Consider the following 13,992-nt stretch of genomic DNA (forward strand, 5'->3'; position numbering starts at 1 on the left):
GGAGGAGCAGGGCTGAGGGGGGCTGAATCGGGCTGAGCAGGGGGGAGTGGGGTGGGGCTGAGCTGGGTGGAGTGGAGCAGGGCTGAAGGGTGGGGAATAAGTGGGGCAGGGTGCTGCAAGGTTGAGTGAGACCAGACAGCACTGAGCGGGATGGAGCAGGGCTGACCGGGTTGAAGCTGGGCTGAGCAGAGGGGCACGGTGAGGGGGGCAGGGTGAGCCGGGTGGGGCAGGGCACCCGGACCCCAGGACCAGGCAGCCCTGCAGGAGCCGCGGAAGCAGCAGAGCCAGACAGAAGCAAGGGGTGAGGGGCTCCGGGCCCCCATCCCAGCCCTGGACGGCCACACTGCTGGGGAGAGGGCCCAGGGCCGGGCCAGCAGCCAGAGAGCCGCCTGGACAGGGCGCCCAGGGGCAGCAGCTGAAGGCCCTGGTGGCCATGGGCAACTGCCCACATGGGGACCGTGGAAGCCAGGGGAGGATGAGAGGCTGCCTGTGGGTCCTCCCCCGGGCAGCAGAGGGCAGTGCAGATGGGGTGCAGGACCCAGGTCTCTGTCTCTGGGGACAACAGCTACTGTGGCCAGCTGCACAGGTTCATTCAACACGTCATCCGCCAGGCAAGCCACAGAGGGCCCTGGGCATCAGGCCTGACGGTCGGTCGGGCAGTAACAGGCCGGCCCCCAGGGCCGGGGGAGGGGGCCTGGAATTGGGAGGGACAAGGGGGAGAGAGGCGGCGGGGGGCACATCCATGTCACCCTCGTGCCACACAGAGGGACACAAGCTCCCAGCTGCTCCCCATGAGGCTGGCCATGGCAGTCCCCCTGCTGACCCTGGGCTCTGAGGGCTGCAGACGGGACTGGCTGGATCTGGGGGGGGGGGTCCCACACTACCCCAGGTCCTGGGGGGCCTAGAGCCCCGGGCTCCTCCATCCTGGCTGACGGGGCAATCACCCCGGTAAAGCCCACCCTCTGCCCAGGACCCACTCACACAAGGGGCTCCCCTGAACCCCGTCCTGGGGGCCGCCGTGATCCACACAGTGGGGTCTCCCCAGGGCCCGGCCAGCAGGATGCTGAGGTGCCACCTGAGCTCAGCCTACAGCTCCGCCCTCTGGGGGCCCCCTGCTCAGGGGCTCCTGGCCTCGCCCAGGGTCAGCCCCCACCCCGCCCACGTCCTCACGGCCCTGGGGCCAGCACTGGGTGGGTGGCATCAGCTCCCCGGCACCTTCCTCGAGCGTGGCACCCACTCCCGCCCGCCTGGCCTCCCAATCTCTGCCCCTTCTCCACAGCATCCACAGACTGTGCCAGGGGTCTCCCCAGCCCTTCCTACAGGGACCTCAGTTCTCGAGCCAAAGAGAGAGGAGCAGCCCCCCCTCCTGCCTCCTGGGACCCTGGCACCCCGCGTCCTCAGGGGCGACCATGCGCTACCCCTTCCTCAGCGGCTGTGGGAAGCCGGTCTTGCCGAGCCAACGGGGAGGGCCGCAGATGCGCGTTCCCAGCACAGTGAGCAGCCCGTGTCGCACGCTGCCTCCTGCCAGGAGGAACAGGAAGGTGCGAAGAGGGGGCTTCTTGGAAGCAGTGGGCGAGGTGGGGTGGGGGCCTCAGAGGTAAGGGGTTGAACCCCGCCTCCCTGGGCGGGGGTGGGGGCATCCACCTCTTTTCAGGGTGGGACAACAAACACAGCACAAGGTCCTGAGCTGGTGACTCACTTTACCAACTTGCCCGGGTTCCTGTTTTTCTACAAGAAGCTGTTTTCTGACATGTGTCCAGAAACTCACCCCTGGAAGCAGCTCCAACTTCCAGGGGCAGATGAGGAGACCCAGGGGGAAGAATGGACCCACGGCCACTCGCAGGGCCTCAGGAGGCTCGGGCCCCACTGTTGGCAGAGCCGCATCCCCCGTGTTCTCAGTGCATTTCCAGCATGCAGGGACGAGGGCCACTGGCACAGTCACACACACAATCACACCCCCCACACCGGCCAGGCCAGGTCCTCACCTCAATCTGCAGGATGGCCTCCTCACGCAGCCGAATGGCCTCCAGGTCCTCCTCGGTGATCTCCGGGAGCAGCGCCTGCTCCTGGCCCTGCCACATGCCGTCACCCCCATTAAAGATCTTCTCATCATCAGGCAGCTCAGCAAAAGGGCCCCGGGGACTCTGCTGGCAACAGAGAGAGCAGTTAGCCCCGGTGCGCCCTGCTGCCACCCAGCCCAGGGCACAGCTTCTCCCCCGGCTCACGGCAGGCAGCTCCCTGTCGAGGCCTCAGGGGCCTCCAGGGCTCTGCACGCCCCCTACTCAGAGCTCTCGGGAGGGGTGTGGACCTACAGTCCAGGTTCTGCAGCCCTGACGGGGGGCCGCGACCACAGGGCCATTGCCCTGCTGCAGGGGGCAGGGGATATGCTCGCAGGCCTGCTGCAGGGATCAGGGTCAGGTCAGGCAGATGCCCCGTGCCCACCCCGGGCCATCCCAGGCCGGGCTTTGGGGCACACTCGGTAGGCCCCCCCACAGCCCTGCTGGAGGACGGCTCCTCGTGTTCCCTGCCCTTGCCAACACCCGAGAAACACCCCTTCACGCATGGACACAAATGCAGCTTCTCACAGGGGCTGTGAGCCCGCCAAGAGCCCGTTCAGGTCACAGCCGGGGTCTAGCTGCCAGGCAGGGGCGTGAGGTGGAGGCCTGGCCTCCCACACGGCAGGGCACAGTCACCACCTGGGACTGCGTGTCCTGCACACGCCTTCGCTGAGACCGGGCCCCGGGGAAGAGGAGCCAGAGGGCTTTACGTCACTCCATTCTGTACTGATTGCTTTAATTTACCAAATCCTGGAATTCAATAAAATGAGGCTTTTCCCTTCACTTAACTATTTGCTTTCTGATAGGACACTGAGTACAGGAGAGGCAATGTCCTCCCCTGGGAGTCAGGTGTCAGGTCCTGAGAGAGAGCAGGGATGCCTGTGGGGCTCTGTCTCGACTCCGGATACCCCACAGCTGAAGGGGTGCAGGAAGTGGGAACGGGCCCCACTCCAGAGCGGTGGCTTCATGCAGAAAATGTGCCACAGCAAAGATGACCATGTGCCCGCCTCAACCCCTGACCCCATCAGAAAGCCAGGCAAAGGCTCACACGCACCCCCAAGTCCATCGAGCTCTGCTTCAGGTCAGGGGTGGGGCGTGTGGGTGCAGGGATGTCATACGTGTGTGTATGTGTGTACGTGTGCATGTGTAGGAGAAGGAAATCAAAGGACAACACAAAAGGCTGGAGGATGGGCAGAGCCACCCAGCGACCCTGCACTCTGTCACAGCTCCTTGGAGCCGGGGGTCTCTGACACTCCGAGCGCTCTGCGAAGGAGCGCTGAGCCCATTTTACAGACAAGGACACTGAAGCCAAGAGCCCGGGAACAGGCAGGACGAGAATCTGGGGCTCCAGGCCCCAATTCCAACACAGAGGGGCTCCAGGGCTGGACGTGGAGAGGACCCTGCACGGGTGCCGGGGTGCGCGGGAGCCTGGGGAGGTGGGCCCCGCTGAACAGACCCTGGCTGGAGCTGGGCGCCCCCTCAGCTGACTCCGCCCCTGGCCGACCCCACCCCCAGATGACTCCGCCCCCACCTAACAGCAAACTCTCCCAGCTGACCCCGCCCCTGCCTGACTCTGCCCCAGCTGACCACACGGTTGACTCCAGCCCCATCTGACTCTACCCACAACTGACTCTGCCCTCGGCTGGCTCCGCCCCATCTGGCCCCGCCCCCGGCTGGCTCCGCCCCCGCTGGCTCCGCCCCCGTCTGGCCCCGCCCCCGGCCGACTCTGCCCCATCTGGCCCCGCCCCCGGCTGACTCCACCCCCAGCCTCACCAGGCCTCCTGGGCTCCTCTTCTGCCCACAGCACCCTCCTCCTGCCCAGAGAGCGCACCGGCACAGGGACAGACGGCAGGTACAGCTGCCACCCTGTCACCCAAGGCAAGCCCCGAAATCTTGTCGAGCCCCTCCTACGTGTGTCTGGGCAAGGGGCCAGGATAGAAACACAGGGCTGGACATCCATCATGCAGACTCCCTCTGCAGGCTCCACGTCTCCAGGACACTCCACGCTGGTCAGCCCGGAAGGAGGCCTCTGAGGTGACCACCTGCCTGCTCTGTCCCTTCCCTTTGTGACAAGGCCACCTTCTTACCCCCCTGTGCCACTCAGGGCCACGTGGCAGGTGGCCATGTGCCGGCCCAGCATGGCCCACCGGGCAGCCTTCAGCTGGCCTCGGCAGCAGGGAGACCACCACCTCTCCCACAGACCCACGGGCGCTCAGGACACACGCTGGCCTCCCCGCGCCAGGCCTGAGATACTGCGGACAGATGGCAAAGGGACAGATGGACTTGGCTGGGCACAGAAACCACAGCACACAAACAACAACTCGCACAGTTCTGACGAAGGCCTGCAGGAGGCCCAGTGGCCACGGGAGCACCACCAGCAGTGGCCACGGCAGGGGCAATGTGGGAGGCCGGGTGCCTGTGCAGCGCCCCTGGCGTCCTCTAAGGTGGGCATACTCACGCTCAGGTCCAGAGGACGGCGCTACGGGCCCCCCAGGGGGAATGGTGAGGCCCCCATGGACCCAGTTCTCCTTCCAAAGCCAATGCTCTGCCCCCAAGCACACTACCATGGGTGGAACCTCTTCCCCCAGAGTCGGCAGAGGCCTTTACAGAAATAAATACGTGAATAGATGAACATAAAATAAAAGATCTAAAAAATCTGTTGACAAGCGATACTGGTCCAAGGTGGCAATTACCACCTCCCCTTCCTGGTGTGGGCGGGAGGAAGTGAGCGGTGCCCAGCGGACAGCAGCAGGAGCGGCTGGCACAGAGCCGAGCCACAGCTTCTGGCCCACACCGCGCTCTCAGGGCCTCAGTGTCCTCATCTGCAGGATGGGACAGCGGCCCCACGTCCCCAGGCCCTCACCACACCACTGCACTAGTCTGCCTGTCCTGCCTCCCAGCCAGGCACCACACACACACTCGCTCTTGCCAAAAGGGACCCTGTGGGGGTCCTTGCTAACCACTCGCACCTCGGCCCAGACGACAAGACCCAGGGCACAATCCTCGTTGGCTGTGCCTCCCTGGCAGTTCCCTAGTTTCTCCTCTCCCCAGTCCCCACCCCCACAGAACGGGGCTGACATCCCCGCCCCAGAGTCAGGGCAAGGAGTGAACAGGACACCACCTCACTGTCTCAGCAGGTGCACATGAAGATGACGTGCCCACGGGAGCACGACAGGAAGCCGTGAGGGACTATGCTGCCCTCGGTGTGGGTGAGCTGCGGGACAGATGCTGGCACCCCCCCCCAAGAGCAGCATGGGTACCACCGCCCCAGGGGCCTGTCCCAGGTCACAAAGCCAGCCACTCCACTGGGTTGGAGGCATTCGGGAAGCCTCTCAGGTACACCTGACAATCCCCATGGTGAGAGCTGCTCGAGGGCCCCTCGTCTGTGCACCCCAGGACAGAAGTGCAAGAAGGCCACTCCACGGAGTGGAGCCTGCAGAGGGAGGAGCATGACGGATGTCCAGCCCTGTGTTTCCATCCTGGCCCCTTGCCCAGACACACGTAGGAGGGGCTCGACAAGATTTCGGGGCTTGCCTTGGGTGACAGGGTGGCAGAAGGAACTGGAAAAGCCACAACGACTTGGAGAGACCAATCAGCAGAGCGGTCAGATACGCTGGGCGACGGGAGCATCACAGGACATTACGTGTAACCTTCCCTGGAGTCTGGGGCTCTGTGGAAGTGACCCGGCGGCTGACGGCCAAGGGAGCCTGCACACCCTCACCTGCACAGGTATGGGCCAGCCCTCCCCGAGCGGCCCGGCTCATGACAAGTCAGGGCAACGAGAAATGGCATGGACACCTGATCTCCTGAAAGGATCAGAAAGCGCCCCTTTGTTCTCCTCACAAAGGCCCAATTTGGGGATTAAGGATTTGCTGGCAAGGCGCTGGGGCCAGCGCGGAGGGGACAGCCGTGTGATGGTTTTCCAGCTCGAGAGGCCGCCAACAAAGACGGCTTTCTCCTCCCTCCAGGGCTGATGGTTTGGATCCCGCTCTGTACGGAAGAAACCCACAAACCAACGTGACTGCCGGGCCGTGGAGCTGAGAGCGGTTTCCCGTGAGAAGAGCCGAGGCGGGAGGATGCGCAGCAGGCTCCCCGGGTTCTCGGGGGCTCTGGGAAACGGGCCACTTTCTCGCGCACTCCGACCCCGGGCTCCGCACAGGAATCTCCATGACCCCGGTGGAGGGGCAGGGGTCAGGGTGCGAGCCAGTCACAGGCTTGGGAAAACCACTCCTGTTTAGCAGCCCGAGGCCAGTCATCAATTTCTCCAAGTAATAAATGTTTGTTAGCTGATGGAAGTTTCTGGACACCCGGCAGAGCCCAGAATGTCAGAACTGGCATGACCACGGTGATCGTTCCCCTGACACCCATATGAAATAATAGCACCAGCGCCCAGAACCAGGGGCTCACCCACCCACCCTGCTCCCACAGGGAAGCATGACGCATTTCCAGCTAACACATGAAGATGAAGCACGTCCTTCCCGCTGTGGCCGCGAACACGCGGAGCTCTGGTGGAAACCCACGCCGAGCCGGCTGATTGCAGCGCAGACTGCCGACCGTCCCCAGCGAGGGGAGGAGCCAGTGCAGACACACCTGGCACTGCCCGCTGGCTGGGCCTGACGGGGTCTGAGACGGACTGTGGACCTGGGGGAGGCTGCCGCAGGCCACGGCCCTGAGGGCCGACTCGGGAGGGCTGACCTGTTCACGGCCACGGCCTGCGCTCGGCTCAGGTGGGAGTGGGTGGCAGGGGGCGCCCCTCACTGCCGCCAGGCCCGCCAGCCTGCAGACAGCAGCCCCAAAGTCTGCGAGGTCAGTACCACAGCAATCCCTGTGCTGAATAGGGTAATATGTCATCGTACTGTTTACAGTTTGCAAAATTCCTGGAAATCATCTAATCTTTTATAATTTCTCAGAAACACTACTAACTGTTTTCTTCCTTTTTAAAAAAATTTACTGAGATACGACACGTCTGCAGTCCAATGCACAAATCACAAGTGCATGGGTCTCAATTCTTACAAAGGAAAGACTTCCGGGCACAACACAGAATGCTGCCAGGACCCCAAACGCGCCCCTCAAGCCCCCCGGCCATCACGCTGCCCCCAGCCACGGAAAACACCGTCTGGCTCCTAACACTGCCCGTTGTGTTGGCCTGGTTTGGACCTCTGTCCTCTCTGGTTTCGTTGATTCCACACTCCGAGATCACGCCGGTGGGCCTTGCTGGTGACAGCTGGCTCTTTGTGGCGCTACAGGCTCCGTGCGTGAAACCAGCACAAATGATCTGGCCGCGGCACCGCGGGCTGGCTGCCTTCCCAGCGCTGTGCTGCTGCGTGTCAGTGGCTACGAGCGTCCTTCTGTGGGATTTCGGGTGAACACACATGTGCATCTCCACCGGCCGTGCCCTTCAGGGGGCGGGGACTGCAAGGTCACGGGAGAGAGAACATGTGAATCCGGGAAGAGTTTCAGTGTCCAGAGGGGAGGCACCCACTTGCACTCCCATGGGGCGTGCACAGGCTTCCAGGTGCCCCGCATCCTCCCAGCACTGGGTATCCTGCCACGAGTCTGCTGCTTTTAGTGCTCTGTGGGCGCAGGGGGATGTGTAGTGACCAGGCATCATGGGCTCACCTGGCCTGCTTCCGGTGACACCTACTGAGCACACACTCCTGCACTTTCCGGCCACATGGGCCCCCCCTAAGACGTGCCTAAGGCTTTTGCCTTTTTATGTTTTTGAAATGAGTAGTCTTTTTGTTGATTTGTGAGAGATGTTTACCTAATACGGACATCAGTCCCTTCCAGACACGCGTACGTAAACACGTGTCACACTGCGGGTTCCCTTTACCCTCACTTAGTTAAGAGTGTGTTAACCTAAGGAAGTCAAGCTAATCTTCTTTACACTTGGTACTTTTTCTTCCACGTAAGAAATGTCTGCTCACCAAAAAGATGTGAAGACAGACTCCCATGGCCTCTTCTAGAAGCTTCATTGCCTTATCTTTCACGTGTAGGTCCACGATCCAGCTGAAGTGCTTCTTGTGCGTGGGGTAGGTTACGGTAAAGGACCTGCTGGCGATGGCCATCCTGTGCACGTACTGTCCTCCTGGCCCCTCTCAGCCACGGCCTGGAGCACTTTCTCACCAAGAGGCAGAGGCTTCGCAGCTGTGCCAGGCTTGCTGCCACGTATGACAACGTCTTTCCCTGTTTCCGACCCAGCGCAGACTCCTTTGTTCTGCTACAGCATCGGGCGGTCACATGGCACCTGGCCAAGCCCAGTGCTGCGCCTGTCTCTGAGGGGAGGGGACGGGGACCCTCTGCTGCGGTGCAAGAGGGATGTGCGCAAGCCGATGGCCCTGCGTCAACCACCAGGAGGGACCCGCTGGCCACAGGGGACCATGCCCCCCGCGGAGCTGATCTTGCTGGCTCGTCTCTGCGGGGACTGAATGCGCTGTTTCCCTGGTGATTCCGAGATGCAAAAGTAGGAGTATTTGGACTTGGACTTGCCATTTTCTCAACGGGGTCCTCTTTCCCAGTTCAAACCCTGGCCAGTGCAACGTCAAGCCCGGAACAGACCCTCCATCCCCACGGCACGGCGGCGCCCTTGCTCAAACAGCTGTTGGAAGGCTTCCTCTGAGCCTGGATGCTGGGCATCGCTTTTTGGATTTCATCTGCGCGCTGTCCTCCGCGGGCGCACACGGTGTTTCCTCGTATACGGCCCGTTACAATCACTGTGAGCCTGGAGTTTATCTGCAGACTCATTCGCCCTTTCCAATAACGCAGCGGTGCTGTCTCTGATGCGGCCTCTTCCTCCCTAATTCCCACACCTCTGACTTCTGTCCCCGGTCACAGTGCCCTGGACGCGCCCTCCCGCATGCGAGGAAGAGAAGGACCAGACACCGAGTCTCGTCCTCAGTCTCGGGAGCTAGGCTTCCAACAGCTCAGCAGTACGTGTGGGGCCGACTGCAAGGCTTTCGAAGACGCCCATCATCAGATGAGAGGCATTCCTACGCACCAGCTTGCTGAGAGCCCTCGGTGGGCATTGGATTTTACCAAGTGCTCTTCTTCTTGCTTTATTGAGATGATGGAGTGGATGTTCTTACTCTAGGAACGTGGCAGCTCAGGTGGGTTATTTCTGAATGTAAAGCAGCCGTGCGCCCCCGGAACAAGCCCTGCTTTGTAACCACGTGTGACCCTTCTACATATTGCTAGATCCAGCCTGTGAGTGGTCTGGTTACGTTTTTTGCTCCTATGCTCACAAGAGAACGCACTCCTTTCCTTTTGGTGACACCCTTGTAAGAATTTGGCATCACGGTTTGCTGGCCTCGTAAAGCAAGTTGGGATGTGGTCCCTTTTTAAATTTTATTTAAGAGTTTGTACAAACTGTTAACATTTATTCCTCAAGTGTTTGAAAGAATTCACCAATAAAATCTTCTAGGTCTGGGGACATCTGGGCAGCTCAGTAGTGGAGCGTCTGCCTTCAGCTCAGGTCGTGATCCTGGGGTCCTGGGATCGAGTCCCACATCGAGCTCCACGCAGGGAGCCTGCTTCTCCCTCTGCCTATGTCTGTGTGTCTCTCATAAATAAATAAATAAAATCTTTTTAAAAATCATCTAGGTCTGAAGTTTTCTTGCTAAGATTTCTAACAATGCCAATTATTTAATTATTGATTTTATCATTTCTATAATAAATACTGGACTTTCCAGACTTTTTTTTTTTTAAGAGATTTTATGTATTTATTCATGAAAGACACAGAGAGAGAGGCAGAGACACAGGCAGAGGGAGAAGCAGACTCCCTGCAGGGACCCTGATGCGGGACTCAATCCAGGGACTCCAGGGTCACACCCTGAGCCGAAGGAAGACACTCAACTGCTGAGCCACCCAGGTGCCTGTCCAGATTTTCTGTATGTCTTGGTAACTTACATTTTTTCTAAAACAAAAAAAATATATATATATATATATTTCACCTACACTGTCAAATTTACTGACATAAATTCTATCATAGTATCTTCATGCTTCTATTTTTCCTGGTGTGTAGCATCCATGATCTAGTCATTGTCATTCTCAATCCTAGTAATTTGTACGTTCTCTCTGTATCAAAACTAATCTTGGGGGATTTTTTAATCCTTCTAAAACGAAGACAAATTTTGACTTTGTTGGATTTGTCCAATACACATCTCTTATATATTACACTGATTTCTGCTTTTTCCTATGTATTTTCTTAGAATTTAGTTTGTTGTTGCTTTTCTAGCTTCCTGAGATTGAGAATTAGCTCTGTGATTTTCACACTTTCTTCTTTCTGAAGAAAGCATTTGGAGCTCTGCTGTAGCTGCATCCAAGCCTGGATTTGTAGCATTTTCTTTGTTGTTCACTTCACGATAGTTTCATTTCCACTGTGATTTCTTCTCTGACTCACAGGTTCCTTCAAATTGTATTCTTTTCATTCCCAACCTTGGAAATTGCCTTTTTGTTATCATAGATGAATTTCATCACGCCGATCCGAGAATGTACTCGGGGTCACGTCAACCCTCTGGAATCTGCGGAGCTTGGTTCAAGGTCCAGCACGCGTTGTGCACCTGGCGGGAACGCACACTCTCCTGCGCTTGGTTACTGTGTCGTAAGCGACTCCTGGTAGGAGTGTGCTCACTAATCGCACCGGCTGAGTCGTCTAGATCCTCACTGAGCTTTCCTGTTTCCTTCATCAGTCATTTCTGGAGCTGTGTTACATCTCCACCCGTGACTGTGGATTTACTGTTTTTCTTTTTATTACTATCAGTTTTGTCCTACGTTTTTGAAGCTATGTTATTCGGCACAGATATAGAACTGTGTCCTACATCTGAATGGCCATGCTGTCCTCTCAGGCGCGCCCATGTGTGCAGGAAGAGAGTCGCTTACCCTCACACAGGCACGGGGCACCAGTCGCCTTTGCATTGTGGCTTCACGGTGTATCTTTCTCCATCCTCTAACTCTCACACTTTTCTGGATTTTTTTTTTTAATTTTTATTTATTTATGATAGTCACACAGAGAGAGAAAGAGAGAGAGAGAGAGGCAGAGACACAGGCAGAGGGAGAAGCAGGCTCCATGCACCGGGAGCCCGACGTGGGATTCGATCCCGGGTCTCCAGGATCGCGCCCTGGGCCAAAGGCAGGCGCCAAACCGCTGCACCACCCAGGGATCCCTCCTTTTCTGGATTTATATTTAACCAAGTCTGAAAATCTGTGCCCCATCATCAGAGGGGCCAGGCCATTCTAATAGAGTTATAAACAAATTTGGTATGAATCTACCGTCTTACAACTTGTTTCCTGTTTTTTTATTTTTTTATTTTTTTATTTTTTGGCTTTCTTTCAAATCAGTCAGGCTTGTTTTATCATTTCATATACTCCTTTAGCTTACTTTGTATTTCATGTTCTTGTGTTGTCCTTTAGCATCACCCGCATAACACAAGATGCCCCTCTGGTTTACTGCCAGCTGCCACAGGCTGGGGCTCCTACTGCATCTCTAGGATGCAGACACTGCATGATTTCACACAGCTCACTCCTCCCGGGCTACCGCTCGCAAGCTCTTCCACTTGCTCTGCGTCGAAGCCCCACAGGTAGAGAGCATTACTCAACAGCCAAGATGAGCTCAGATGAGTCCACGTGTCAGTTGTTTCCAGGACGTGCCTCCCCTTCCTGCTGCTGCACATCCACCTGGGACCACCTTCCCTCTGCTACTGTCAGAATTCGTCAGTGATAAGTTCCCACAGCTTATGTTTCCCTAAAGATGTTTTTGTTCTACCTTTGTTCTGAAAAGTATTTTCACTGGATGTAGAATTCCACGTGAGCAATTTCTTTCTCTCAGTGCTTTAAAGATGCCTCCTGGTCGTCCCCCAGCTTCCACCTCAGAAGTTGGGCATAAGTCTTGTCGCTCCACAAAAAATAACGTGACTTCTTGTCTTGGGCTTTCATCTTTGTCTTTGGTTTTTGAAATTTTATGATGATACAAGTCAGGGTAAATTTATCCTGTTTATCACAGGAGTTCTTGGAAAATTCTCAGCTGTTACACCATCAGACACTGTCTCCCCGTTCCTCTAGGACTCCAGGCGGACTCCCAGGAGGGCCGGTTTCCACCCCCAGGAGGGCCAGTCGGGTACAAGATGGTCCCGCAGAGCAAGCGGAACTGTCAGCACCTGGTACTCCGTGCTGGGCCTGTGCCAGAGAACTAAGGTCAAAATGCCAGTTTCATAAAGGCTCTTCATCACGTCAGACCCCCTTGGCCGGGGCCTCCACAGGCTCTGCCCTGAGCAGAGAGGGCCCTGGATGTGGTGCCATCACCTGACGCGCACGGACACAGTTGTCACTCAGCACCCACCTGCTGTTTGCCACCCCGCTGGGCCGTGGGAAGCAGTGCTCTGGACTTTTCTGCAATTTTCTGTAATAGGAAGAACAGAAAAGGTGGGGAGGAGAGAAGAAGGGGTCAGATGAGCACCAAGGAGGGGACAATGGCCGGCAGCAGAGCACACCTTCGGCTCCGTGACAGGATGGAGCTGCCCTGGGCCTCAGGAAGGCTGGGTGCCGGGCTGGGCTCTGCCGACAATCGGGTGGATGTCCCCCTCCCACATTGAAGCCCTGGGTCTCAGTGTCCTCACCTGTCAGAACAGGGGACGCCCGGTCTTCCCACCCGCCAGATGCCTCCCAGGCAGCACCCGAAGGTAAATCTCCTTCACTACACAGGGTCGGAGGTTGTGGCTCCTGGTAACTACCGAACGTCCACAGGCTGGGCCCCTCCTCTGCTCTGGGGGATGGAGCCACACTAGGCCAACCCAGAGTGGGAGCCCATGGGCCCGAGGCCCACCCAGCTGGTCCACCACCACCCCCTGGGGGGCCTCACCTTCTGTACCACGCCATAGCGCTGAATGGCATCTGAGAGCTGGGTTTTCAGGCGGTCCAGCTGCAGACACTCCTGCTGCAAAGAGAGAACATGGGCTATGAAGGCAGCTAAGGCCTTTCCTGCCCCGTGGCCTCCTCCATCCCCAGAGTGCTTCTCGTACCCCCCTCCTCAGGGCACTGGCTGCGCTCGCCCCCTCCTGTCCATCTCAGCCTCACACCGCCATCACTGCTCTGCTGTCAGAACTGGCTCATCCCCGTCTCCTTCTTCCCCAACAGCTCACAGCATCACACACCAGCACGGGCTGCTGGCTCCGCAAGCCCGCTGTAGACACCCCACCCCCTCCACCCGATCCCACACACGTCCTCAACACCAGCCATGGAGCACCACACACATGTCTGTCTGGTCCCCACAATGACTCACTCAGGTGACAAGAGTTATGATTTCTACCTGACAGCTCAGGAGGCCTCAGCCCGAGTTCTAAGTGGCCCATTCACGGCCACACAGGTGGTGGAGCCAGGCCGCTGACCCCAGGGCCCTGCAGCTAATCACAGCATCAGAAGTGTGCTCACCCAACCTCCCTCTACTGCCTGGCACTCAGCAACACACACAGCCTCCACCCTTCCACCAAAACAGGACTTCACGTCTCGTTTGCCAATGCACCCCAGTGCCCAGAATGACACCTGGCACAGAGCGCATGCTCAGGACATACTGCCAAGCCAGGGAACGGACAAGTGAGCCCTGAAACCAGGCACTGCCTGCTGGGGTTTGTGTGAGCCGCCCAGACCCCCAACCGTCATGTCTCTCCGCGAGCACCAGCACAAAGCCACACCAATGCCCAGTGCCCTTGCACCATGACAAAGACGTGGGCTCCTGCTCCTCCCCTGTGGGCTCCTGCCCCGGCACCCTCCCCACCCCCCTGACCTCCCAGGAGGGCCCCGTCTGCCTCTGGGACCCTGCATCTCAAGTCACAGACAGCCCGCCCCTGCCGGGGGGGGGGGGCCTTCTGTCGACCTCCAACAGGAACTCAGCCCCTGGGCTTGGGGCTCGCCCCTCTACCACCAACCGCCAACACCGCCACGCAAG

At 58.4% G+C, this 13,992-nt stretch overlaps 1 protein-coding gene across 14 annotated transcripts in view; it reads right to left on the reverse strand.

Moving 5' to 3' along the window:
* TSNARE1 (t-SNARE domain containing 1) overlaps window positions 1–13,992 on the reverse strand; it is a 146,594-nt gene that overhangs the window by 60,874 nt on the left and 71,728 nt on the right. For 10 of the 14 annotated variants that reach the window (XR_013351973.1, XR_013351972.1, XR_013351971.1 and 7 more), the window contains 3 exons: window positions 12,910–12,984; window positions 12,391–12,450; window positions 1,986–2,147 (listed from right to left, as the gene is read on the reverse strand). Coding sequence is in view for 11 of the 14 variants with exons in the window: in XM_077847460.1 (XP_077703586.1) it covers window positions 1,986–2,147; window positions 12,391–12,450; window positions 12,910–12,984 (297 nt within the window). In the remaining 3 variants the exon portion in view is untranslated. The remainder of the gene's footprint in view (window positions 1–1,985; window positions 2,148–12,390; window positions 12,451–12,909; window positions 12,985–13,992) is intronic. The other 4 variants (XM_077847462.1, XM_077847453.1, XM_077847461.1 and 1 more) reach the window with 2 other exon arrangements.

Source organism: Canis aureus, chromosome 14 (genome assembly GCF_053574225.1).
Source record: "Canis aureus isolate CA01 chromosome 14, VMU_Caureus_v.1.0, whole genome shotgun sequence".
In the NCBI taxonomy this organism is placed as follows: Eukaryota; Metazoa; Chordata; class Mammalia; order Carnivora; family Canidae; genus Canis; species Canis aureus.